General features: G+C 41.3%; 1 protein-coding gene across 3 annotated transcripts in view; it reads right to left on the bottom strand.

Annotated features, from left to right (window-relative positions):
• SLCO5A1 (solute carrier organic anion transporter family member 5A1) overlaps positions 1 to 27,556 on the bottom strand; it is a 286,620-nt gene that overhangs the window by 62,889 nt on the left and 196,175 nt on the right. For all 3 annotated transcript variants that reach the window (XM_061438944.1, XM_061438941.1, XM_061438943.1), the window contains 2 exons: positions 21,475 to 21,607; positions 14,639 to 14,856 (listed from right to left, as the gene is read on the bottom strand). In XM_061438944.1, the coding sequence (XP_061294928.1) occupies positions 14,639 to 14,856; positions 21,475 to 21,607 (351 nt within the window). The remainder of the gene's footprint in view (positions 1 to 14,638; positions 14,857 to 21,474; positions 21,608 to 27,556) is intronic.

Here is a 27,556-nt window from a genome sequence, read left to right on the forward strand (position 1 = left end):
TGAATGCATACGTTTCAAAATATATAATACCGAGAAATTCTGTAAACAGGAATAAGACTGGGAAAGAGAAACAAGAAAAGATTCTTGAGTGTATGCTTTTGTATTTTTTGCATATTTGTAATGTGAGTTAACCCACATGTGCATGATCTTTATACATCTTCATAGAAAAGGTAAGCTGCCTTACTTTTGAGATACAGAGTTTCTCAGTTATTAGAACAGTTATCTCCTTATGCTACAATATAATAAAATAATTTCCTAAAAATTAAGCAACAGCTATTATTAAAGCTTCCCTGATGGCTCAGTGGTAAAGAATCGCCTGCAATGCAGGAGACCCATGTTCAACCCCTGAGTCGGGAAGATCCTCTGGAGGAGGGCATGGCAACGCACTCCAGTATTCTTGCCTTGGAGAATCACATGGTCAGAGAAGCCTAGTGGGCTACAGCCCATGAGGTTGCACAGAGTCGGACACAACTGAAGCTACTAACCAGCAATAGCATTATTAAAGCTATAATTCGTAGCCTATTCACTAGAATTTAAGACTTAGTCAAGACTGTTTATTATCATTTTGAAATGCAAACTGACTTTAATGTTCTATATCATAATTTAATTGCTTAAAGTTTAAATAAATATTTTAAAAGTAAATTAAGATGCATACTTTATTTTTTTAACATAGGTAAACACACCAGAAAAAAATATAAAATATTTCATAAAATTATCCAATATTCTCTTATAAATACTGCAAATCAAAATGCATTCTCCAAAATTAAAAATTAGAAAGTTAAGAAGATTTTTTTTTCCCCATGGACATTTAAAGATTCAAATTAAACTAAATGGTAAATTAAAAGCCAACACGTTGAATCTAAAACATCTGGGAAAATATACAATAAACCTTGCAAACCCAAGAAGATAACATATGTATAACATGAATATTTTAAGATACTAGTTTTTTGTAAGAAAAACTGATTTTTCTTGTATACCCATTTAGCGTGATAAAATAGCCTTCTAATTTCAAAGCTAACTAAAAATACATGTCATGTTTTTCTCTCTTTTATTAAAAAAAAAAAAAAAACTATTACTTAAGAAGAATTTAGCAAACATTCAGACTCTGAACAACTCTAAGCTAGTTTCCTTTTTTCTTCCACCTTCCTCCTCCCCTATTGTTCGAACTAAACTTTCAAACTACATGCCCTGCAGGGGGTGACGGGCGTAGGGGGTGCAGATCTCCAGGACTGTCTTTGTCTGGTGGGGCTGGTTATCTAGATAGACAGATATGATAGATAATAGATGTGTGTGTGTTTGTGTGTACAAACACACATTTCCTATCTAACAAGACAGAAGTAGTGACATACTGGTAGCAATGAACCCACCTAGCACCCAGTTCTTGGTTTCTAGATGCCACTTTCCACTAAAAGGAACCAGAAGTCCTCGGCAGTTGGCGGTTTAGTTGCTAAGTTGTGTCCAACTCTTGCGACACCATGGACTGCAGACTCCTCTGTCAATGGGCTTTCCTAGGCAATACTGAAATGGGTTGCCGTTTCCTTCTTCAAGGCAATTTCCTGACCCAGGGACTGAACCAGATTCTCCTGCTTGGCAGATTCTTTATCACTGAGCCACCCCAAAGTCCTTGGAGAAATTATTAATTCATGTGTTACTTAAGCTTCCTTCAATTCAGTTCAGTTCAGTCACTCCGACTGAAAGACTCTTTGCTACCCCATGGACTGCAGCATGCCAGGCTTCCTTGTCCATCACCAACTGGATGGAATGAGCTTCCTTCAGGCATGAGTTATACTATTATTGGCTGTGGGTTCAATATTAATGAAACAACCTATATTAAATAAGGTGTCTTTCAACAGAAACACAAGGTTATATATTGATTGATGATTATATTGTGATGCAAAGTTAACCCAGATTTCCCCCAGAGCAATGCTTCAACATTCTCTAACACAGTGTTTACCACAACTTTACAGAACAAAACTACCACAAATAACAAGAATCAGCTGTATTTGTACTTAGTTGCTCAGTCGTGTCTGACTCTTTGCGACCCCATGAACTGTAACCTGCCAGGTCCCTCTGTCCATGGGATTCTCCAATCAAGAATACTGGAGTGGGTAGTCATACCCTCCCCTCCAGGGGATCTTCCCAAACCAGGGATTGAACCAAGGTCTCCTGCATGGCAGGCAGATTCTTTACTGTGTGAGCCATCAGGAAAGCCCATGAATACTGGAGTGGGTAGCTTATCCCTTCTCCAGAGGATCTTCCCAACCCTGGAATCAAACCGTGGTCTCCTGCACTGCAGGCAGATTCTTTGCCAGCTCAGCTACCAGGGAAGCCCCAACTGTCTTTATACCACCTCGAAGTACTTTCTCACAGAGTACCTATAATTTACTTATTGATTTAAAAATGCAATATACTTGGTAATTTTGGAGTGCAGGGGCCTGGCAGATCCAATCCCATTCAAGATAGGAGAGTTTACACAACTGGTAACAGGGCAGATTAACATTGTGTGGCTTCTGTGAAGACACTGAGACAGCATCTTTTCTGTGTCTACAAACGAGCATAGATCAGGAGGCAACATCATCAAACCCAAATTCTATAAAGTTACTGGCTTACAATTTTTTAAAAGATTAAGGTCATAAAATATTAGGGTAGATGAGGAACTGATCCAAATTGACGGACCAAAACACCACAACTAAATATTAATACAATCTGTGATGGCAGATTGGTTTGGACATAAAGTCCGATGTAGGGATAACAGGCAAAATTTGAATGGGGCCTACGGTCTAGATGGTAGCACTGGATTAATGTTAATTCCCTGATTTCCATGGCTGCCCTGTGGTCCTGCAATAGAGTATCCTTGACTTAGGACACAGTGAAGTACTGGGGGTCAGTAACTTCACAAATCTGTCAGAAACATTAACAATCGGGGAACTGGGGCTCAGGGAACCCAGGAGTTCTGTGTTATTTCTGTGGCTTTTATTGTAATTCAAAATTATTTTACAAAGTTTCAAAAGCAAAGTTAGCAAAGAAGCTGCTGGATCTATCAATTTGCAGCCAAATATTAATTTTTATGCTAATATATCTTAGATAAGTTTTTTGGTGTCATTTATAACTGCGTCATGGTAAAATCAAAGATGCGGTAAAAAGAATGATGGAGGGACTTCCCTGGTGCTCTAGTGATTAAGAAACCATCTTCCAAAGCAGGGGACCCAGGTGCGACTCCTGGTCAAGGAACTAAGATCCTACATGCTGCAGGACAACTAAGCCCATGCACCACAACTACTGAGCCTGCACGCTGAAACAAAGACCCAACACAGCCAAAACATAAATAATTTTTTAAAAAAGAATGATAGAGGGACTAACTAATGGTAGTAATTATCATTTTTTTGATCACTGAATGCTAGGAACTCTTACAAATTCACTTACAAGGACAATCTGACACTAAAACTAGAAATGCCTTTAACAGCAGTACTATAGAAATAAAACTTAATACAAACCTCCAAAATTCAAGAGAATATAATACAAGGTAGACAAGACTTAGAAATCACTTTGAGAAGTGCTGCTATCACTGGCAGATCCCTTGCTGGTTCCCACATGCACCTCAATGGCAGTGCAGGTAACCCAGCCAGCCAGTACCCACACCTGGACTCAGGTGCTAAACTCCAGTCACCACAGGGCTGTTTGTTAGTCTGTCCATCGTATCTGCCTCTTAGTGATCCCATGGACTGGAGGCCGCCAGGCTCCTGTCCATGGGATTCTCCAGGCAAGAATACTGGAGTGGGTTGCCATTCATTTCCTTCGCCAGGGGATCTGTCTGAGCCAGATCTCCTGCATTGCAGGAGGAGTCTTTACCATCTGAACCACCAGGGATTCTCACCACAGGGCTATGCTACAACAAATTTGATGTGGTCCCTCCCCTTGACCTTGCATCAAAGGTAATCCCTTGACCATTAGTCAAAGTTTCAGAAAATCTGAGCTACATGGTGTGCTTGGATTCTTATGGAAGCTGCCAGGGACAGCCTTAGCAAGTGCAGACACTGTAGGGTACGGAGTTGGAGAAGGCAAGGTTCAGAAAAAGAACAAGACTGAGACCGGCACTTTACAGGAACAGCTAAGCTAGCTAAGTCGCTTCAGTTGTGTCCGACTCTGTGCGACCCCGTAGACGGCAGCCCACCAGGCTCCTGCGTCCATGGGATTCTCCAGGCAAGAGTACTGGAGTGGGTTGCCATTGCCTTCTCCAATGGAACAGATCACGTTAAATGAGGTGAGAAGGGGCAGCAGTCAGATTAGTGAGCTGCTGCCCTTACCCAAGAAAAGACTAAGTATATATAGGCATGTATGTGGAAAGCTACTGTCTTAAGGGGGCCTGTTCTTCTCCAGGGTTGTTCAGAGTAGTTATCTCTTAAATGTTTGGGGCAAGGAATTTTGGAGATTGGCCAGAGGCTGGACCAGCTGGGAGCTGAGCGTAATCAACCTAGTGTCGATTTTTTTGGTGAGAGAGTTCTTTGTTTTGCATAGAATGGTGGGGAGGACCCGGAGGGGAGTTTTAACTCCAGGCTATTTTGAGCCCTGTAACTTTCCTTCAGGCACCACACCTACTGTTCTCCAATGCCTCACAGTGCACAGTACAATGAGGCAGCAGGTATTGATAGATTTCTTTTTTTTTTTTAATTGACCACCTTAACTGTTTTTTTTTAATTATTTATTAATATTTTGGCTGTGCTGAGTCTTTGTTGCTGCACCAGCTTTTCTCTAGTTGTGGGGAGTGGGAACTACTCTCTAGTTGCGGTGTAGGGTCTTCCCATCGCGATGACTTCTCTTGTTTCCAAGCACAGGCTCTAGAGCACAGGCTCAGTAGTTGTGGTGCATGGGCTTAGTTGCTCTTTGGTATGTGGGATCTTCCTGGCCCCATGTCTCCTGCACTGGCAGGTGGATTCTTTACCACTGAGCCACCAGGAAAGCCCAGGTTTGTCAGTTTTTGACCATCAGCAAATGTGCTCCAGTATGAGAGCACATTGAGCTCCTGAACCACTAACCTGCTGACCATGAATAGAAACAGCGGCCACCAGGACCCAAAATACATTATAAGTGATTACTAGCCATAGTACAATCCTGCTTGCTTAAATCTAATGAGTATTTATATATATATTTCAAAGTAGACACTACTCTGATGGACATTAGTCCTGAAATAGAGCAGGACCCTGCGGTCCTTCTGGCCCCCTCCCATGTCCTCTGCCTGCCTTTCGTCTGTGAAAAAACTTTAGCCAAAGACTAAGTTTAATTGGAGAAGTGAGAAAATGCAGAAACAAAGGAAAACAGTCAAAGGAAAGCAAATACTAATAATGTAGTCATAAGCATAGTCAAGGATCTTTAGTTCCTTCTCAAGGGCTAGGGATAATATTCTGAGCCTTATCCTGTGAACTGTCTTATAGATACTGAAACCCCCACTAGGTCTAAGAAGTAAACTGCATGATGACCAAACTACAGCCATGACATTAACTGCCCTAATTCCAATAACTGGCCTCAAGGAAATAGAAACCAACCAACCCTGGAACTGAAGATTCACTGTTCCTTACAACCAAGATGACGCTGATCAGACCACTGATGACCAATTTCAAGATAAGCGTCAGAGCTGACTGTGCTTTTCTACATGTAGCCCCCTCCCTCCACCTATAAAAGCGTTTGCCCCCTGATTGTCAGGGTGGAGGAGTCGAATTTGGACAAGCATCCAGCCGTCTTCCCAGTTGCCAGCATCCAAAATAAAGCAAACTTTCCTTTTCACCAAACTGGCCTCTTTAAGATCACCAAACTGATCTTTGAGTGACAAGCAGACAGATCCCACTTTTGGTTACAGTCCCACAGTTAATTGGCACTGAGTATTTTAAGTGTGCTCTTTTTTAGGAATTCTTTGCCATGGCTGTTACCATTTACCTTTTGCCTCCTAAGCTGAAGGTACAACAAAATAAATGTAAAAGAGAAATTAAACAAAGAATTCTAGAGAAGATGAAATGAATGGATAAAGAAGATGTGGCATATGTTTACAATGGAACCCTACACAGCATGAGAAAGAATCGGATTCTGCCATCTGCAACATGATGGACCTAGAGAGTATTATGCTTAGTGAAATGTTAGACAAAGAAAGACAAACACTCTGTAATCACTTATATGTGTAATCTAAAAAGTAAAAAAATGCATATCGCAAACCAGAAACAGACTCACATAAACAAATCATGGGTTACCAGTGAGAAGAGGAAAGGGGTGGGGGCAAGATAGAGGTAAGGGATTAAGAAATACAACTACTATGTATAACATGGGCTTCCTTGGTGGCTCAGCGGTAAAGAATCAGCCTGCAAAACAGGAGACATGGGTTCCAGCCCTGGGTGGGGAAGATCCCCTGGAGGAGGGCATGGCAACCCACTCCAGTATTCTTGCCTGGAGAATCCCCATGGACAGAGAGAAGCCTGGCAGGCTACAGTCCATGGGGTCACAAACAGTTAGACAAAACTAAGCAACTACGCACACACATGTATAAAATAAACAAGCCACAGGCATATATTATACAGCACAGGGAATATAGCTACTGTTTTCTAATAACTTTAAATGAAGTATAAAGCATAAAAATGCTATATCACTATGTTCCACATCCAAAACTCAATCAATATTGTAAATTAACTATGTGTGCTCAGTTTTGTCTGACTTTTTGTGACTCTTTGGACTATAGACTGTCAGGCTCCTCTGTCCACAGGATTTTTTAGGCAACAATACAGAGTGGGTTGCCATGCCCTCCTCCAGGGGATCTTCCCGACCCAGGAGTTGAAGCCACACCTCCTGTGTCTCCTACAATACAGGGGGATTTTTACCCTCTGACCCATCAGGGAAGTTCTGTGCAATGCTGTGTTTAGTCACTCAGTCATGTGACTCTGTGACCCCATGAACTGTAGCCTGCCAGGCTCCTCTGCCCATGGGGATTCACCAGGCAAGAATAATGGAGTGGGTCGCCATGCCCTCCTCCAGGGGATCTTCCCAACCCAGGGATTGAACCCAAGTCTCCCGAATTGCAGGTGGATTCTTTACCATCTGAGCCATCAGGGAAATCCATGAATACTGGAATGGGTAGCCTATCCCTTCTCCAGAGGATCTTCTCGACCCAGGCATTGAACTGGGGTCTCCTGCATTGCAGGTAGATTCTTTGCCAGCTGAGCTACCAGGGAAGCCCTACACTTCAATAAAAAAATAAAAAGAAATGCATCATATTTCCTTGAAAAAAAGAAATAAGATATAAACAGAACAGCACATCAAAGCCAGCAAAAAGATTCTTTCTGGGCTTCAAATTTGACCCTTGGTTTCCTGGCCACAAAAGCACAAAGTTGTATAATCATCGTTAACAGAAACATCCTAATTTTCTCCTAAGAAACAAAGCTTTGCTCCATGTTCTAAAGCACTAGATTCTCACAGCGTGGTCCCTGGACCATCTGCAACAGCATCACCTGGAAACTTGTCAAAATGCAGATTCTCAGGTCACATTCTCAGGTCACACCTCGGTCTAGCACCCTGAGCTCTATGAAGCCCTCATGATGCTTCCTAGGTAGACTGAGTTTGAGAACCTCTGTTCTCACTGTTCTCTAGAAATAGAGTTTTGTATAAAGCACTCAGAGCAATGCTCCTATGGCAAATACAGGGAATTCAGATAACAGCTTTTAATAAGAGCTGCAAACCTAAAAATAAAGTTAAAGTCAGCAAAAAAGCTAAGGCAAAATACAAGAGGCTAAGATGGCTTAGTCCAGGCACATGGCTACTGGTGATCCCTCTTTGAGTCTAGTATTGCCTCTAACATATCCCATGCTATATTAGGTTTCAACCACAGAGCAAAGAGACACATGCAACAGTTCTGGACGTTCTTGGGCAACTCACACTCAGAATTCATTCATTCTGCCCCTTTACTCCTCTCTCCGCCATCTGAGCTTGAAATCCTGAAACCATCTTGGATACCTCCGTTCCCATCATTCCATGAGTCCGTGCAAGTGTGCTCAGTGCGCTGGATTCTTTGCGACCCCATGGACTGTAGCCCACTAGGCTCCCCTGCTCACGGGATTTCCCAGGCAAGAAAACTGGAGTGGGTTGCCATTTCCTCCTCCAGGGGATCATCCCAAGCCAGGGATTGAACCTGCATCTCTTTCGTTGCAGGCGGATTCTTTACCACTGCAACACCTGGCAAGCCCATAATTCCCATAGCAATTGCCATATCCTATACACACAACTTCTTCCCTCCATTTTCATCATTCATTAATTTATTCATCAAATATTTACTGAGTATCTACTAGACAGTGGGAATTCATCAGAGAACATGATGGACCAATTAAAAAAAAAAGAAAACCTTGCCTTTGTGGAGCTTACCAAGATGATCAATAAGTAAAACATAGAGTATGTTAGATAAGTGATCAGTGCCAAGGAGAAAAATTAAGGAAAGAAAGAGGTAAGAAGCTTTGGAGGAAAAGGTAGAAATTTTTAAATAGGGTGGCTGGGTAAGGCTTCATTAGAAAGGGATTGTTTGAGTAATACCCTGAAGGAAGTGAGGGGCCTTATGGAGAAAACTCCCAGCACAGGAACGGCAAGAACATCTGTCCAGAGGTGAGCGTGTGCTTGGTATACTCGAGCAACAGTGATGAGCCCAATAGGGTTGAAGCAGAATCCAACTGCAGGAAAGAAATGGCCTCAAGCAGGTAACCAGGGGTTAGATTGGGAAACCACAGAAGCTTTGAGCCCAGGAGCGGCACTTTAACAGGATCCTTTTGACTGCAGAGTTGAAAACAACTGAAAGGGGACAAGGAGGAAATTCCCTGGTGGTCCAATAGTTAGGGCTTTGGGCTTCCACTGCAGGGGGCATGGGTTCAATCCCTGATCCTGCATGTCATGCGGTGAGGCCAACAAACAAACAAACACCAACAAAGAAAAACTTAGTTTAGCAGGCTGCTGTCCTTTCCATCTCTACTAGGCAAAACCGCCATCACCTCTCTGGAGCTCTGTCCATAGCTTTCTACCTTGTCCCCCTCCTTCCACTCCACTCCCTTCTCTCCCTAATTTAACAGGACCTAATGGAGGGCCTCAGAGAAGGCAATGGCACCCCCACTCCAGTACTCTTGCCTGGAAAATCCCATGGATGGAGGAGCCTGGTAGGCTGAAGTCCATGGGGTCGCTAGGAGTCGGACACGACCGAGAGACTTCTCTTTCGCTTTTCACTTTCATGCATTGGAGAAGGAAATGGCGACCCACTCCAGTGTTCTTGCCTGGAGAATCCCAGGGACAGAGGAGCCTGGTGGGCTTCTGTCTATGGGGTCGCACAGAGTCGGACACGACTGAAGCGACTTAGCAGCAGCAGCAGCAATGGAAGGCCTGCCAAAGGCTGCTCAAACCTCTCCACTACTCAATCGAGACGAGTTTCATTAAAGCTAGAACTTTAGCTCTCTACACACAAGATGGCTCTAACTGACCTTCCCAACTTCATCCCCCAGGGCTCCGTCATGTACAGCCAACACACCAACCACAATGCACTTGCTCAGCATTTTCAAATGCATCTACACATCTGATCTTCTTGCCTTTACTGTCTCTTCCTGGAACACTCACACCATCCCACATCCACCTACTGACATCCTTCCAGTTTTCCAGGAAAGATAAATCCCACCTTCTCCATGAAACTTTCCCTGGCCCCTCAACTAGACATTCCCTCGCCTGTCTGTGACCTTCACACCATGGTGTCTATCTTCTTTTTTGGTCATTAGTATATTTCCATCTGTACTCATCCTGTCTCCCTCAGTGGACTACAAGCTCTATGAGGGAAAATCATGGCTGACTCATCTTCTAATCTGCCATAGCTTGGAGTGCAGCAGCTTTTACAGAATAAGCAGTCATTGAATTAAACGATGACAACATAACCTTCTAGTGATCAAAATTCTTTGACTTCCAATGGCCTCTGTTTTTTTAATTTTATTTTAGTTGAAGGATAATTGGTTTACAATATTGCATTGGTTTCTGCTATACATCAACATGAACCAGTCATAGGTACACATATGTCCCCACCCTCTTGAATGTCCCTGCTACCTCCCATCCTTCTAGGTTGTTTCAGAGCCCCAGTTTGAGTTCCCTGAGTCATACAGTAAATTCCTATTGGCTAGCTATTTAACATGCAGTAAGGTATACTTTCTATGCCACTCTCTCTATTCATCCCTCCCTCTCCTTCCCCCACTGTGTTCACAAATCCATTCTCTATGTCTGCATCTCCATTGCTGCTAAGTCGCTTCAGTCATGTCCGACTCTGAGCGACCCCATAGACTGCAGCCCACCAGGCTCCTCCATCCATGGGATTTTCCAGGCAAGAGTACTGGAGTGGGGTGCCATTGCCTTCTCCATTACTGCCCTGCAAATAGATTCATCAGTACCATCTTTCTAGATTCCATATATATGCATAAATATGTTTTTTTTTTTCTTTTGGCTTACTTCACTCTGTATAATAGACTCTAGGTTCATCCATCTCATTAGAACTGATTAAAATGTGTTCCGTTTATGGCTGAGTAATATCCCATTGTGTATATGTACCACAGCTTCTCTATCCATTCATCTGTTGAGGGACATCTAGGTTGCTTCCATGACCTAGCTATTGCACATAGTGCTACAATGAATATTGGGGTACATGTGTCTTTTTCAATTTTGGTTTCCTCAGGGTATAAGCCTAGTAGTGGGATTGCTGGGTCATATGGTAGCTTTATTCCTAGGTTTTTAAGGAAGCTCCATACTGTCTTCTATAGTGGCTGTATCAATTTACATTCCCACCAATAACACAAGAGGGTCAGTGGCCTCTTCGAATCAATGCATCACCTCAGAGTAACCATTTGACTTAGTTAGGATTATAATATATTCTATTCCAATACAAACAAAAGTCTAGCAGAGCAAGTCTGTCATGTGAAAGTGAAAAGTGAAAGTGTCAGTCACTCAGTCGTGTCCGACTCTTTGTGACCCCATGGACTGTAGCCCACCAGGTTCCTCTGTCCATGGAATTCTCCAGACAAGATTACTGATATGTCACTTCTCCAGGGGATCTTCCCAACTCAGGGATCAAACCCACATCTCCTGCATTGGCAGGCAGATTTTTTACTGTCTGAGCCACCAGAGAAGCCACATAAATCTGTCATGCTTTATGCTATGTAATAATGCTAAGCAATTAAGCTTAGAAGTTAAAGTGAACACAAAAATAAACATTTTCTTATGATTAACTGCCACCAAACATTTTCTGCTTAAGAATAAGAAGAAAACCAGTTAAATTTGGAAGGCTTTTAAAATACCAGACCCCAAGCCTCAGAAAAATTGATCCACTTAAATATTTTAACTGTTTATTTTTATGGTAAGATGTTGAAGCCATCAGTGCTAATCTCTTTATGGGAAGGTGCTGCAGATCCACTAAAAACTCTTACTTTCTCCTTTGTGGTTGTTTTAAAACAGTTTTATTCCTGCATAATTTATAATAAGAACCTAGAAACACTGAGTCAGATTTTCCCCGTGTCTATCATTAAAATGTGGAGGCAGTGGGTGGAAAGCGAAGTGCATTCTCTTCTTGCATTCTCTGCAATAAAGCTTTTCAAAGAGCACTATCCTATATGGTCTAAATCATTTTTGATTTTAGGAACCAAAAAATACCAACTTGGCCACTCTTTATACCTTCTCTTTGAAGAAACTAATATTGATGTATGAATTTCAAATATAAAGGATAAAAGGAGCCTTATTCCAAAAAACAGGACAAGAAAAAAGATCTGGGAATCACACTGTGGTTTAACTCAAAATGGAATCTTAGCAATCAATCTTTCATTCAAGACTTAAATAGTAACAGACATGAGTAAGAAAAAAAATCCTGAAAAAAAGAATTATACATGGAAAAACTTGTGTTATAATTTTTATATGTCAGTTGGTCAAGTGTAAAACTGCAAAGTGTGTATTAAATAGATATTTAAAATAAAAAAAAAAAGACCTAGTGTATCTCAGCTTTGTAATACAAATTTTGTCTGTAGTAGAATGATTCTCAGAGATGTAATTGAGTCTTTTGAAAATCAGATGAAATATTACACTGTCATTTCCTATAGGTGATAGCTATTAGAAATAAAATGTGCAAAAGATATATATAATTTTAAATACTGTATTTGAACATTATTCCAATATCATCAACATCACTTGAATAATTTTTAGCAGAACATTGTCACTTTATAATCTCATTTAAACAGGATTCCTTTCTAACAGGAGAACATGTTTCCGGAAGTGCCAGTCTAGATACATTTAGAGAGTCCAGTGCAAGTAGAAATAAATAAAATAAGCCAGCTCTGTGTTCTAACCATAAGGTTCACTGCCAAAGATCACTCATCACAATTAAGGCATAGAGTAAAAAAGTTGGAAATTTATCAGAAACATCTACAAGAAAATCAGAATAAAAATGGAGTTTATAAACCAACTACCCATCACTGTCAAAAGACTCTTCTTAATCTTTACTCTAAAAGAAAATACCTTGAACCATTAAATTGAATACAGAAAAGATGGAGAACACTCCCTAGCAGTACAAGAAGACATTTAACATAAGAGTAGATAGATTCAATTCTGAAAAATAATTTTAAAATCCCATGACAGCTTTTATCACTGTGAATCTGCCTGCCAAAGTGAGCTTTGCCCCAGAAGCAGGTCCTGAGTCAAGGATCCAAGTCCAAGTCATTTATTTGGGGGGTTTGAGAAGCACTGGATGGGGAGTATAGATGTGATGCACAGGAAGAAAGGGCAGCTTACAACGGATTGTCTCACCATGAGGGGACAGAGCTGGGATGCTTACCAGCCATTGGCTAAGACTGCTGTTAGGGGTGGGAGGCCAGAGTGTTAATTCCTTGGCACCTGAAGCCTGCCTCAAGCAGGAGCCAAGCAGTCCACAGCCTAAGAGAAGACCTTCAGGCCAAGAAGACGCTCAGACCTTCAGAAGGTCCTGGCCATGGCAGTCCTCACCTTGAAAATGGGAAGCACCCGGAGGACAGCTGGCTCATGAAAGCACTGTCCACCCAGCCTCCTCCAAAGAACTCCATCAACAGTTGCCTCTGCTATTGGTGTTTCCTACCAGTCTTCTCTCTCCCTTTTCTCTGCTATCCAACACAGCATATATTTCACATTCTAGCCATCTACCTCTAAGCCATAAAATAGACAACTTCAGCTCTAGCCTTTATTTCTCCTCTGGCATCAACTTTATATTCTCCTTAAATTGAGACCCTTAGTCTATTTCTATGTTGTAAATTCTCTAACATCAACTTTGTTCTCAACTGAGTTATTTTTTTTTTTAATTCACTCCCTTATTATGGTCCATCGTATGTCCATGAAAAATGGTGAAGTGGTCCATGGGGTAAGAGCCCAGGCTCTACTTGACTACCGTCCAGAGAATATTTTATATTATGAGAGCAGAGGAGGTAATTTTGGCATTTCCAAAAGTAAACACTGTCCCAAATTAATGGGGAGGGAACGGGGAAGGTAAATCTAAAACTTAACTGGGAAGAAGCATTTCCAATGAAACGTCACTTCACTGCTTTGAACAAAATAGTCTTTAAAAATAATCCAATCTATTAGGCTGCAGGCACAGTTCCATAATGTATTAGTAACTTCCCTCTAGGCCTGAAAGGATCCTCTTTGCCTTTACTGTGCACGTAGTCAAAATGAGATGAGAATGGGCCTGAGTGAATTTTACCTAAAACAACCTTAACTGATGTAACCACTTGATTTATATTATGCTTCCTAATTTTAAAAACTTTAATTCAGAGAATTCAGGAAATAGGCAGGAACTAATGGGAATGTGGCATTATAGGTTTCCTGGATTAAAGGGATTTGTTGTCACTCAAGAGAGGTATTGACTATGGAACAAAAATGGCCTGGTAAAGATTAAGTTGTTTAGATTTGCGATTGCCTAATCTGGATTTAATAAAGTGATTGTTTTTAAGAGAAATAAAATGAAAACACAGACCAGTACACATCACTGAAAACTCTCTGGATGTTTTTCTGATGGGTTTTGAGACCCATGCCCTGGATGTCCTTCTCCACGGTCACTTAGAGGCTTTGACCGAGTCACTGCTGAACGAGATCCCTTCCTAAGGGTGAGTTTTGTATTTCTTTAAGGATCAGGACACACTACCAAACCCATGGTTCCTGGAGACAAACTATCCATTGTATGAGGCAACGATTATTTTAAAAATCAGACATCTCTCATTCCAATATGAAGTCTTCACCTTTAGAATTCAATCAGTGCTTCTCAAACTATCTGTGAGGAAGGACCATTTTTAGATTATGTCCAGTCTACTGTTATTGATACTTTTGCAAGTTATAACAAAGATGAATCATTAGAAAATCAATTTTGTAAAACATACAAAATGTGAGCCCAGTTTATTACTGTTATTAGAGTCGACAGACAAAATTATCCCATTGAAACTTTTTTTTTTTACGTTTTCAACACTGACTCTCAACTTCAGCCCTTACCCTGTCACAGACCAGGAACTGCCATTAGACAGCAGGGGCCGGGGACCACACTTTGAGTAGCACTGATATGAAGCACCATGCATGTACTTATTCAGAAGGTATACTTTACCTCTGACATCCTTCCCAAATCCTATAGGAGAAACTTTTTTGTCCACTTGTTCACAACTGTCTGGTTTCTCCTTCATAACGTCATCATCACCAGAAGCATCCGTGGAATATTTTTTCTTTCTCTTTTTCTTGTGTCGAGGCGGAAGCTTTTTTGGAAAAGTAAACATTGGGAATATCACAAGAAACATTGCAATGGCACAAAGGAGGAATCCACTCCACCTAAAAAATTGGGAGATGTGAACAGCATTTATGGCTTTTATATTACGAGTGAGAACAAGTTAGCAAAGTAGAAATGTGGGATGACAAATTTCTCCAGAGAACACGTTTTACCTTCATCAGGTGTATGGCACTAAGAAGTTAGACAACCTAAGAAAATACAAGAATCCTCCCTTTCCATGGTATAAATGAGAACTGTACTCAGTAATCATTCTAGTATTATAATTATTAGAATCACCAGCCTGACTAGAATTTCATTCAAGTATTTTTGAGCACACATGTGTCAGTTCTGCTAATGAACATTGTTAGTCCTACTACAATGCGCATTTTATAATAAATCAATAGCCCATAAGGGCTTCCCAGGTGGCACTGTGATAAAGAATCCTCCTGACAATGCAGGAGACACAGGTTCAATCCTTAGGTCATGAAGATTCCCCTGGAGGAGACAATGGCAACCCACTCCAGTACTCTTGCCTGGAAAATCCCATGGACAGAGGAGCCTGATGGGCTACAGTCCGTAAAGTCAAAAAGAATTAGACACGACTGAGCACGCACAGGGGGTGTGTGTGTGTGTGTGCGTGTGCGTGTGAATGTGTGTGTGCATGTGTGTGTGTGTGTCAGAATTGAGTCAATATCCCATAAATTTAATAGAAAAATAATATAGAGTCTATATCATGCTTTATGGACCCGTACAGACACTTTTTTAAAGAAAAAAAACCAAATACCTGGTGTGAAATGTTTTTCAAATTGCTGATGGCATTCAAATATTTTTCTGCAAGCACTTAAAAATGTATTAACCCTTCTTAGCTGGGCTTCCCAAAACTTAACCAAGAATGAGTAGGGATAAAGGCATTTACACCTGGGGCCTTCCCCAGAAATCCAGTGGTTAAGACTCTGTGCTCCCAGCTCAATCCCTGCTCAGGGATAAGATCCCACATGCCACTCAACTCATCATGTGGCCAGGAAAAAAAAAAAAGAGAGACAAAGATATACACTCTATCTTCGCATTCAAGAACTTACAACCTGTTTGTAAAGAGCTAAAGATACAAGAAACAATTCCTAACAATCCCCCACAATGCAAGAATGTACATAATTGTTAGATCACGTGGTATAGAAGGGCTTCCCTGGTGGCTCAGACAGTAAAGAATCTGCCTGCAATGCAGGAGACCCAGATTTGATCCCTGTGCTGGGAAGATCTTGAATGCTATAAAAATTCAGAAAGGAAATCAATGTGTCAGAAAGCTTCCTAGGAGAAGTGAAACTTGAGTTTCCACAGAATCAAGATTCTGTCTTTAAACTCACCTGAAGTTGCCATGCTGCCGAGACTAGGAAGCAAACGCAGAATAGACCTCAAATTCTAGTCCTCTTTAGAGCATGTGTTAAGGCCTGGGGACTTCTTGCCTGCATAATTCCCCAAGGGCAATTTTGCAGTCTCCTTTCAATCTTTTCTTAACAAATAGAGGTCCCTGGTCTTGCCTAATAGGGTCACAAATTGTCCAACTAGGATTCCTCAACTTCAAACTCTGTCCTCAAAACTTCCAAGTTCATAAACACTCAGATTCTGGCCTCTGTATCAACACATTCCATCAGTTGTTATCAGAATGCAACCAGCATTCTAAGCCTTCATGTGGAATACAACCCAGTCAGCGTATAGATCAACTGCAAAGCAAAAACTCATTTGTAAAAAGTAAATGTTTCAGGACTTCTCTGGTGGTGCAGTGGTTAAGACTCTGCTCTTCCACAACAGGGGTCATGAGTTCGATCCCCGGTCAGGGAACTAAGATGCCGTGTGCTACTGCTACTGCTAAGTCGCTTCAGTCGTGTCCGACTCTGTGCAACCCCATAGACGGCAGCCCACCAGGCTCCGCTGTCCCTGGGATTCTCCAGGCAAAAACACTGGAGTGGGTTTGCATTTCCTTCTCCAGTGCATGAAAGTGAAAAGTAAAAGTGAAGTCGCTCAGTCGTGTCCGACTCTTAGCGACCCAATGGACTGCAGCCTACCAGGCTCCTCAGTCCATGGGATTTGCCAGGCAAGAGTACTGGAGTGGGCTGCCATTGCCTTCTCCCCATGTGTGCTACTAGGTGCAGCCAAAAAAATTAATTAAAATTTTTTCTAATTAATTAGAAAAGCAAGTATTTCTATTAAAATGCTGTTATCAGCTGCTAAAGGTCATAGCTTAGCTGAGAGAATCGTTCCTAGAACCAGTCATTAAAAATCCAGTGTGCTATTTTCAAAGATACTTAACGTTGTATCCAATTAAGATATTAAAACAATCAGAAAAGGATTTCATTTTGAGAAGACGTCTCAAAGCAGGCTTCCAGCAATCTCAATGAGTCAAATATAATCATGAACCCAGGGCCTAACACAGGTTAGGTACTCAAAACATTTCCTAAATAAATAAACTGAATGAGGGTCGTTTTTTTAAAAAAGAGAGTCATCTATCTGCAGGGAACATAGCTATGAAAATATCTGGCCCTTTTTGTACTTGGCTGCCTACAAGGTCTTTCCTAACCCAGCCCTGCCTTTAACTTCCTTGAATTTCTTTCTGCAAACTCTGCATTCAAGTCCCCTGAACTCCTTAGCTCCCTGGACCTCTCACACTATTTCCAGAAGAGGCCAGGCAGCAGAGTGTGAGGGGCCATTCTTGAGCTATAGCTTCAGGAAGACCCAGAGTTTATCTAGTCTTCACCACTTACTAGCCCTAAGATTCTGTAGAAATTAGCTTGCTTCTCTGAACAGGCTTTCTCATCTGAAAGGGAGGAAATAATAACTTTGGGGGAAACGATCAAAATTAAGAAGACAAAGTATGCTGCTGCTCAATCGTGTCCTACTCTCTACAACCCCATGGACTATAACCTGCCAGGCTTCTCTATCCATGGGATTCTCCAGGCAAGAATACTGGAGCAGATAGCCATTTTATTCTCCAGGGGATCTTCCCAACCCAGAGATCAAACCTGCATCTCTTGCATCTCCTACATTGGTAGGCAGATCCTTGACCACTGAGTCCCACAGCCTGCCCCACACAAACAACAATAATTTCATGGTAGCTAGTACTGTTTTTTTATTTACATCTGTACTTAGGGCCCCACCTCCAGCCAAAGCCACTGACTTAAAATTACATGCAAACATTAAAGATACTCAGAAGACTCCGAAGGGAGAATAAATAACAGAAGAAGGGGAAGAATTGCAGTAAATGAACAAAAATAATAAAAAAGGTTTAGGGACATTTCTAAGCAGAGCAAACTGGTCTCCAGTAACATCGAAATGAACATATGGTAGTTGGTGCCAAAGAGGACTCTGAGAAAAGCTGGGTAAGGTAAGGAAGTGTGCATTATATGTCAGAAACAGATGCATCAGTAAGAGCTAAAATGGAAAAGCCAGGACCCCTTTCATGAGTCATTACCCAGAGACTCTTCATGAAGGGAGGACAGTTAAGTACACTGACTAAAACCTCCACCCTGGACTCAGTTTCTTATCCATCTCTCACTGACTCTCAGACTTTAGGCAAGATGATCAAAATTGCGAACCATCAATTTCCTCACCTGCAAAATGGGCAAATTCTTAGTGATGACATGTGGTTTTTATAATGCTTCAGTGAAAATGTTGGTAAAGAAAAAAAAAATGTTGGTAAAGGTTTTAATGTAATGTTTGACACATAGTGAGCACCCAACTAATATTAGCATTATTCACTTACTCCTTCCTTCTCTTTTCCAGCATATGTTTACCGAAAAACCTGTCATCATTATTGTGCTGTTTTTAGTCACTAAGTCGTATCCGACTCTTTCACCACCCCATGAACTGTAGCCCTCCAGGCTCGTCTGTCCATGGGTTTTCCCAGGCAAGAATACTGGAGTAGGTTGCCATTTCCTTCTTCAGGGGATCTTCCCAACCCAGGGATCGAATCTGTGTCTCTTGTGTCTCCTGCATTGGCAGACAGGAACTTTACCAGAATCACCTGGGAAGCCATCACCATCGGGCATCATAAAAACTAATGTTGTATCAAATAACTCTGTTCAAGGTTAGAAGTCTGTTAAAAACAGGGCTACTCAACAGACAAAATTCATTTTTAAAGAAAACCCTAGTATACATTTCTATATGGACAACTTTTAACATTTGTAGAACTAATTTTAAGTCATTAAAATGAATAAAACTACTTGAGCACAGATTAAAGTCAAAAGACTGAATAACAGCTAACACACATTATGTAGGGAGAACCACTTAGAGCTCCGCATACACAGACTCATTTATTCCTCACAACAACTCCATGAAGTAGGTACTGCAACTATTTCCATTTTGTGGATTAAAGAAAAAAAAAACTTGGGGCTCAGAGGAGTTAAGTAACTTCCCTAAGGTCACACAGTTATTAGGTGGCAGACTGGGATTTAAACCCAAGGGTCTACATTTAGTTGCTTCACTTTGCTACCAACTGGGTTGATGCACATTGGAAAACTTAGCAAAAACAGCATAAAGCACTTATAATCCTAAAGCACCTGCTTCCTTGCCTTCTCTCTGCCCCTGATCTGGCCCTCTTTGTCTTTCTCTCTCCCTCCAGCTGTTCCCTTTTGCCATGCTCTTCTCATGACATCTTTACAGAGCACAGATTATACATGGGATGGTCACAGATACATTTTAATAACCTAATTTTCTGAGAATTTTTAAAAAATTCTTACTCTGAATTATTTCAGAACTGCAAAGAAAATAGTAATTGAGATCAAAAATTTTACTGTTGACCAAGAACATAAAATTCCTGTGTTATTCCCCTCCTGCTGACAAGGGAACTCCCTTTCGTATGATTTGAAAATTCTACCAGGACAGACTCATCTATTATATATCTTAACACTTCCACCTTCAAAGACTATTTACTTATGAAAATAACAAGTGTTCTATAATTTAATTAATATTTATTAACTGCTTAGAAAATAGTGTTAAACATTATTCCCACATAGCTCAACTTATGAAGTTATTATTGTAAGAATTTCATTATAAAATGAAACACAGAGAGAACACAAGTAGTCTAAGAAACTCTTTAGGAAGTAATTACTCAACACAAGTTTCTAATAATGAAATTCTCTATTCTAAAATGAAAATATCTTATCAATGTATACCCAGTACCAATCCATGTTAAATAAATTTGGGATGCCAATACTTTGAATGCTTGCAATTGTGAAGAAATATCATGTTCAAGTTCAGAACTGGGAAGAATTCAAATGCAGCCCTTGGATATATACGAATAAGTAACCTATCATCCAAAGTTGGAGTTCTCTTGCTAAACTCTCAACTTAGGGACTTCTCTGGTGGTCCAGTGGTTAAGACTCCGTGCATCCACTACAGGAGGCATGAGTTCAATCTCTACTTGTCGAGTGGCCAAAAAGAAAAAAAATATATAATAATCTTGAACCGGATAAAAATGAAAACACAACATATCAACTTTAAAAAAATATATAAAAATAAAATCCAAAGCTTACGTATTTAGCAAGACAATTAAAGGCTATCAAGCGACCAAAAGGGAGGGGGTATATGTACATGTATGGCTGATTCACTGTGCTGTGCAGTAGAAACTAACACAACATTGCAAAGCGACTCTATGCCAATAAAATTAATTTAAACAAAAAAGGCGTGCAAGTGAGAGAGTAATTCATCTTCAGCACATCCAGGGAAATGAACTATTCCTTAGCGAAAAGACTCACTAAGAGTGGAACAATGGAAACAGAGTTCTGGGCAGTGGATGAGGACAAAGCAAAACACAAATACGATAAGTGGGGAGAAAATATTTTTTTATAAGGCACAGAAAAGACAATGCAAGTTCTAATTCAAGTACACAGGGAAGTCCCAACACAGCCACATTCCCCTTTTCCTTCCCTCTGCTATGAAGAAAACAGCCATCTCTATCCTAAAGAATGTGGATTAAGCTGTTGATCACAGCTCCTCTGTGTTGGTTTCCTATTGCTGTGATAACAAATCCCCACACACTGCGTGGCTTAAGACAACATAAATACATCATCTGAGAGCTCTGGAGTCAGGATGGAACCCCGTCTCTTATGTCTCCTGCATTGGCAGGTGGGTTATTTACCACTAGTACCACCTGGGAAGCTGTAACCCCTGGAGGGCAAGAGTGTCAATAAAAGATGGGTGTGGCTGAATTCCTTCTGGAGGTTCTGCGAAGGAACCTACTTCCTTGCTCTTCCGAACTTCCGCAATCTACCTGCATTCCTTGGCTTGTGGTCCCCTGCTCCATTGTCAAAGCATATCACTCCAACCTCTGCTTCAATCATCACAACTCCTTCTCTCACTCTGACCCTCCTGCCTCTCTCTTTCCCTTATAAAGACCCTTGTGATTACACTGGACCCACTTGGATCATCCCAGATAATCTCCCCATCTGAAGTTCCTAAACTTCCATCAGCAAAAGTCCCCTTTGCCATGTACAGGTAAATTCATAAATCTGGGAATTAGGACAAAGATATCTTTGGAGATTATTATCCTGCTTACCACCACCTTCTAGGTGACATTGAGCTATTTTTCATCTTCCTCTTCGGGAAATTCTTATTTTAACTACAAGGGGACTATGACTCTAATTATCATAATACCAAATGAAATGAAAGATGCAGTAAACAATTCTTACCAGTTTCCAATGAAACGAGGATCATCCTGGTTAAGGTGAATAGGATTTCTGGGATCAACATAAAAACCAATAAGAAGTCCACCTAGTAAATATCCCACTGCAGGACCGAGTGCTCCCATGACATACATGATGGCTGGGAAGACAGAAAAGGAAATGTGAAATATAACCTCATGCTATCTCTTTCAGTAGTTGTCTAATTTCAGTCATACCACGCTTACGTCACAGTTACATCCAGTTAACAATTTCCAAAAACAGAGAACTTTAGAGAGTTCTCTAAATTGGGCTTTAAACAATGTCCTTTATTTAACTGTTGCCTATCGTCCTCTTAGTACATCAGAACTTCTTTGGTTGCTTCTGAAAGTACAGACCTGCGCTAGTTATTGAGGTAGTTTACTGGATAGCCAAGACAGGCTATCAGAGTAAGCCTCAAGAGAAGAGGGAAAAAAGGAATGTCACTCATCCCAGCTAGAATATTCTAATGGGCTGAGGAAACTGAAGACCAATTTTGCCATGAAGTTGGTTTCAGTTGAACTGGTAAAGCTGCTTAATCAAGCACCCTCAAACCACTAGTGTTTTCAAGTCACCACTTTAGAATCAGAGAACGCCTCACAATGCATTCGGTTCGTTGTTAATTGAGGAATCTTACCTAAAGGTTAATAAATCTCCTTAAACGGCATGAGTGAGAAGGTCAGAAAGCACTAACCCACAGTTGAATTAGAAAAAATTTTAAAGCACACCTAAAGGGGGAGAGGGGGTTATTGTCAGTAGATCAGAAACGTCGTTCCGTCCAAAAACATGTGGTCACCAAAATGGGCTAATAGCAAAATAATAGTAACAAAAACAAATACATTGTCAAGTCTTTATATTGTTCCCACTGCTGTTATTGAAATTTTTAAAAAATAATGAATCACTGCAGACTTCCCTGGCAGTCCAGTGGTTAAGACTCTCAATGCAGGTGCTATGAGTTTGAGTATGAGTCTCGCTGGTTGGAGAACTAAGATTTCACATGCCTCTCTCTGCAGCCAATACATCAGTACATAAATTTTCAAAGATAAATAAATAATATATTGCCAGTTTTCAAATTTTGAGATAGAATATGAAATTCCTTGAAAGTCACAGAAAAATCTAGCCACACTCCAAACATGTGTTTACCCTGTTGAAACTCAGTTATTTGGGGACAAATCAATAAACACCTTTAAGATACTCCTGTGCATAAGGCACGATCACAAACTCAGGTGACACATGCTTCTCCTTTCTGTTGCTATCATGCATTTTCACCAAAGAATAAATAAGTGATTTGTCATATCCTTTAAATAGTCCCTATTTACCAGAAAGCAAATTTGAACTAATCAAAACCCTGACTTTATCAGCTGCACCTAAATAAGCATTGAATAATCTTATACTTCCTGTCACTCATAGCTACAGATGGTAATTTAACACCTGCTCACACTTTTCTCACCATTTCAAAAGAAAAAAGCACAGTGTTTATCTACCTTACGGCATCATCTGCTTGTAACAATAAGACATTAGGCTCTTAGACTTCTCCATCTGTGTTTGGAAATGGAGTGCGGAGGCACAGAGGAAAGTAATTGGCATTCTTTTGGAAGTATGCTTTTCATAAAATAAAATTAGAATTTTGATAAATATCTTGTTAACCTCTCTGTTTATAGCCTAAAACAGAACTTAAGAATAGCAAGTACTTTTTCCGATTCAGGTATTCCCATAAGCATATGAAGATAAAATTTATGTTTACACCTCTAGGCAAATCAGCGCCATTTACAACTCAAAACTGTAATGAGGCCAAAATGTGACATGAATCATCTCCCCAAAATAGTCTTCTGCCGTGAAAGAGACTGCCTTACAAACACAGACGAGGAAAAGGGTATTTCCACCACACTGTTGATGCCTGGGGCACTTGCTCGCAGCATCTTGAAGTGGCAAGAAGCCATGTGCAGACTCTACGCTGGCAGGACCATTCGATCAGCAGTGAATGGAAAACCAATTAAATAATGTTCACCAAGAAACCCTAATTCTTTAGGAAATACAGATCAAGATTTTTAAAATTCACCTATAGAATCAGAAAAATTCACTTTTATTATATAGCAAACAATGTTAAGCCCAAATCACTCTCATTAACAGAAATACACATCAATACTATGTATAAACAGATAACTAATGAGTATCTACTGTACAGCACAGGGAACTCTACTCAGTGCTCTGTGGTGACCCAAATGGGAAGGAAATCCAAAAATGAGGGGATATATGTATTGCATAACTGATTCACTTTGCTGTACAGTAGAAACTAACAACACTGTAAAGCAACTGTACTCCAATAAAAATTTTTAAAGAAAATACATTACTATGGAATTAAAAAAAGTAAATATGGAGATCCTTCAAAGAACTCTTATAATGCATTCAAATTATGATCTATTTTATTAAGTTGCAATGTGCATACACTTTATATAAAAATTTGTATATGATGAAACATGCCCTTATTTTATAAATTGAAAAAAGACTGAAAAAAATCTCAGAATTACATATATATACTCCACATAAAAAGATATGACTATATTCTGCTTTACTATTGATGCTACTGCTGCTAAGTCACTTCAGTCATGTCCGACTCTGTGCGACCCCATAGACGGCAGCCCACCAGGCTTCCCCGTCCCTGGATTCTCCAGGCAAGAACACTGGAGTGGATTGCCATTTCCTTCTCCAATGCATGAAAGTGAAAAGTGAAAGTGAAGTCGCTCAGTCGTGTCAGACTCTTAGAGACCCCATGGACTACAGCCTACCAGGCTCTTCCGTCCATGGATTTTCCAGGCAAGAGTACTGGAGTGGGGTGCCATTGCCTTCTCCATTTACTATTGATACATATCATAAAATAACTATATGGTATACATAGATATATCTTTTTATATATTTATAAATATATATCACTAAAAGTATATATGTACATATAACTTACTGACATGATCCCATTTAGTAAATAAATCATTCTAGCCACTCAGTAAGAGGTATGAAGCACATAACCCTGGGATGTGCTCAGTTAGTCAGTTGTGTTCGACTCTTTACAGGCCCATGGACCGTACCCTACCCGGCTCCTCTGTCCACGGGATTCTCCAGGCAAGAATACTGGAGTGGGTTGCCATTTCCTCCTCCAGAGGATCTTCCCAACCCAGGGTCTGGGCCCACATCTCTTGCGTCTCCTGCATTGGCAGGTGGATTCTTTACCACTAGCACCACCTGGGAAGCCCTACCCGAAATGTACTTTTCAGTAAAATACTGTGTACATGGACCATTAGTCCCTGTCTCACCGCTGGAATCTATATTAGTAAATCCTGCTGGTTCTACCATCAAATCGGTTCTAATATGCAGCTCCCTACCTCCACCCTGATCCAAGCGGCCATCATCACTTACCTGGAAAATTGCTTCAGATACCAGACAAGTAGGTACAGACAGCGCCCACACCCCAGAGCCCTCTGAAGTTATTCAGACTAGTCAATCCTACACCTGCTTACCTTGCCTAACTCATTCTTCTATGGGGAAACCACAATCAAGGCTCCAGCTCACAATCCCTCCCTCTCTCTACCTGTAACTGACCCTGGTGCTTCCTCATGCGGTTCCTATGGCATCACGTGCACACCTTCTTTCTTTAAATGTTTATTTATTTGGCTGCACTGGGTCTTTGGAGAAGGCAATGGCACCCCACGCCAGTACTCTTGCCTGGAAAATCCCATGGACGGAGGAGCCTGGCAGGCTGCAGTCCATGGGCTCGCTAAGAGTTGGACACGACTGAGCGACTTCACTTTCACTTTTCACTTTCAGACATCGGAGAAGGAAATGGCAACCCACTCCAGTGTTCTTGCCTGGAGAATCCCAGGGACGGGGGAGCCTGGTGGGCTGCCGTCTATGGGGTCACACAGAGTCGGACACAACTGAAGCGACTTAGCAGCAGCAGCAGCAGCAGCACTGGGTCTTAGCTGTGACATTCGGGATCTTTGATCTTCGTTGTGGCACAATGAATCTTTAGTTGGAGCATGCAAACTCTTTGTTCCAGTGTGCAGAATCTAGTTCCCCAACTAGGGATGGAACTCAGGACCTTTGCCCTGGGAGAGCAGAGTCTTAGCCACTGGACCACTAGGGAAGTCCCATGTGCACCCCTTCTTGGTAACTGTGAGTAGAAAACTATCTTCTCAATGGTAATTGTCTCCTAATCTATTGGCCTCACTAAACCTCAAATTTTCCATTAAAACACTATATTTTAGAACAATATCATGGCTAAAGAATGACGATGTCCCTTGTTCCCTATCCCATGCCTCTGGTTTCTCCTTGGTCTGGATCAGCTACCTCCCTTTCTTACCAAGACATAGAGTTTCCCCATCACTTGTTCATTGGTTACGGACTTAGATACTGAACCACCTGAAGTCATGATAGAGTTCCTCTCTTCTCTTACTATCTATTCACTGCTCATCTACCAGTTCTACCTGACCCCTAACCTGTCTCCTATAGTTTGGATATTATTTCTCTCCTGACTCTGTCTTCATCTCATATTGCCCAGTTGTGCGTTGATGTCTTCCAGCAATGTAGCAATGTCCCCTCAGACTTGATCTGTCCCCAGAATCTCTGCTTACCTGGTGCTGGCTGCATGGTCACTCCCTAGTCCTTTTTTCCAGAACACGATATTTATCGCTTCTCTGGTGGTCAGACTGTAAAGAATCCACCTGCAATGCAGGAGACCCAGGTTCAATCCCTGGAGGAAGGAATGGCTACCTACTCCAGTATTCTGGCCTGGATAATTCCATGAGCAGAGGAGCCTGGCAGGCTACAGTCCACAGGGTCGCAGAGAATGGGACATAACTGAGCGACTAACGCTTAACTATAGCTCTCTGGCCCTCATGTGCTTACACTCCCTATCTATCAAAGCCTGGCTCCTTCCCTCTGACCTCTGGAAGCCCCAGAAATGTCTGTCCTTGGATGTCACACCAACTATTACCTAGTACTGCCACTGGAACAGGTGTGTATTACTGCTACGCCTCACTTCTTTATCTTTCCAACTAGGCTGGATGTTCCTCGAGGGAGTCAGCAAGAACTACGCATTTCTAAAACTTCTCCAAGACCTAAAATACAAAATAATTCACACAGGAAGCACTGAAGTCAGTCCAGTGCTGGGAACATGATGCCGGAGTTAAACTGCTTCAGGTTAGACCTCTACTCCCCCTGCTTCTGTGAAAGAGCAAAATTTATTTATCCTCCACTTTCCTCAGGGGGGGGAGGGAGGGGCAGGTGTTAAATAAGATTATGCACATAAAGTGCACAGCATATAATGAAAGTGAAAGTCGTTCAGTCATGTATGATTCTTTGTGACCCCATGGACTAGTCCATGGAATTACCTAGTCCAGAATTAACTAGTCTATTCTTTACCAGCTGAGCCACAAGAGAAGCCCAGGGCATACAATAAACACTGAAGAAATAATTACACTGTATTTTTGTGTGCTGAAAGATGACCTATTCATTCTCTAATAAATATTAATTTTGTACATATCAAACATACATTATTTAACAGAAGGCATACTTAACAACCTTATAGTACCTTTAAAAAAATGACCTTTTCTGGAATCATTATCCATTGTTGGACAGATAGGAGTGGGAAGAGGGAATATCTAGAGCTTTCTTTCCTCACAGAAAGGCAGCAAAGAACAACTTCTGAAGCTGAGCACACGTCTGGGCTATGTTGTGCTTAGTTGCTCAGTCATGTCCGACTCTTTGCGACCCAAAGACTATCACCCACCAGGTTCCTCTGTCCAGGGGGATTCTCCAGGTAAGAATACTTGAGTGGGTTGCCATGCTCTCCTCCAGGGGATCTTCCCGACCCAGGGATCGAACCCGGGTCTCCCGCATTGCAGGAGGATTCTTTACTATCTGAGCCACGAGGGAAGCCCGAGAATACTGGAGTGAGTGGCCTATCCCTTCTCCAGGGGACCTTCCCAACCCAGGAATCAAACCAGAGTTTCTTGCATTGCAGGAGGATTCTTTACCAGCTGAGCTACCAGAGAAGCGCCAAGCACACATCTCTATCTGT

Source organism: Bos javanicus, chromosome 14 (assembly GCF_032452875.1).
Source record: "Bos javanicus breed banteng chromosome 14, ARS-OSU_banteng_1.0, whole genome shotgun sequence".
NCBI lineage: Eukaryota > Metazoa > Chordata > Mammalia > Artiodactyla > Bovidae > Bos > Bos javanicus.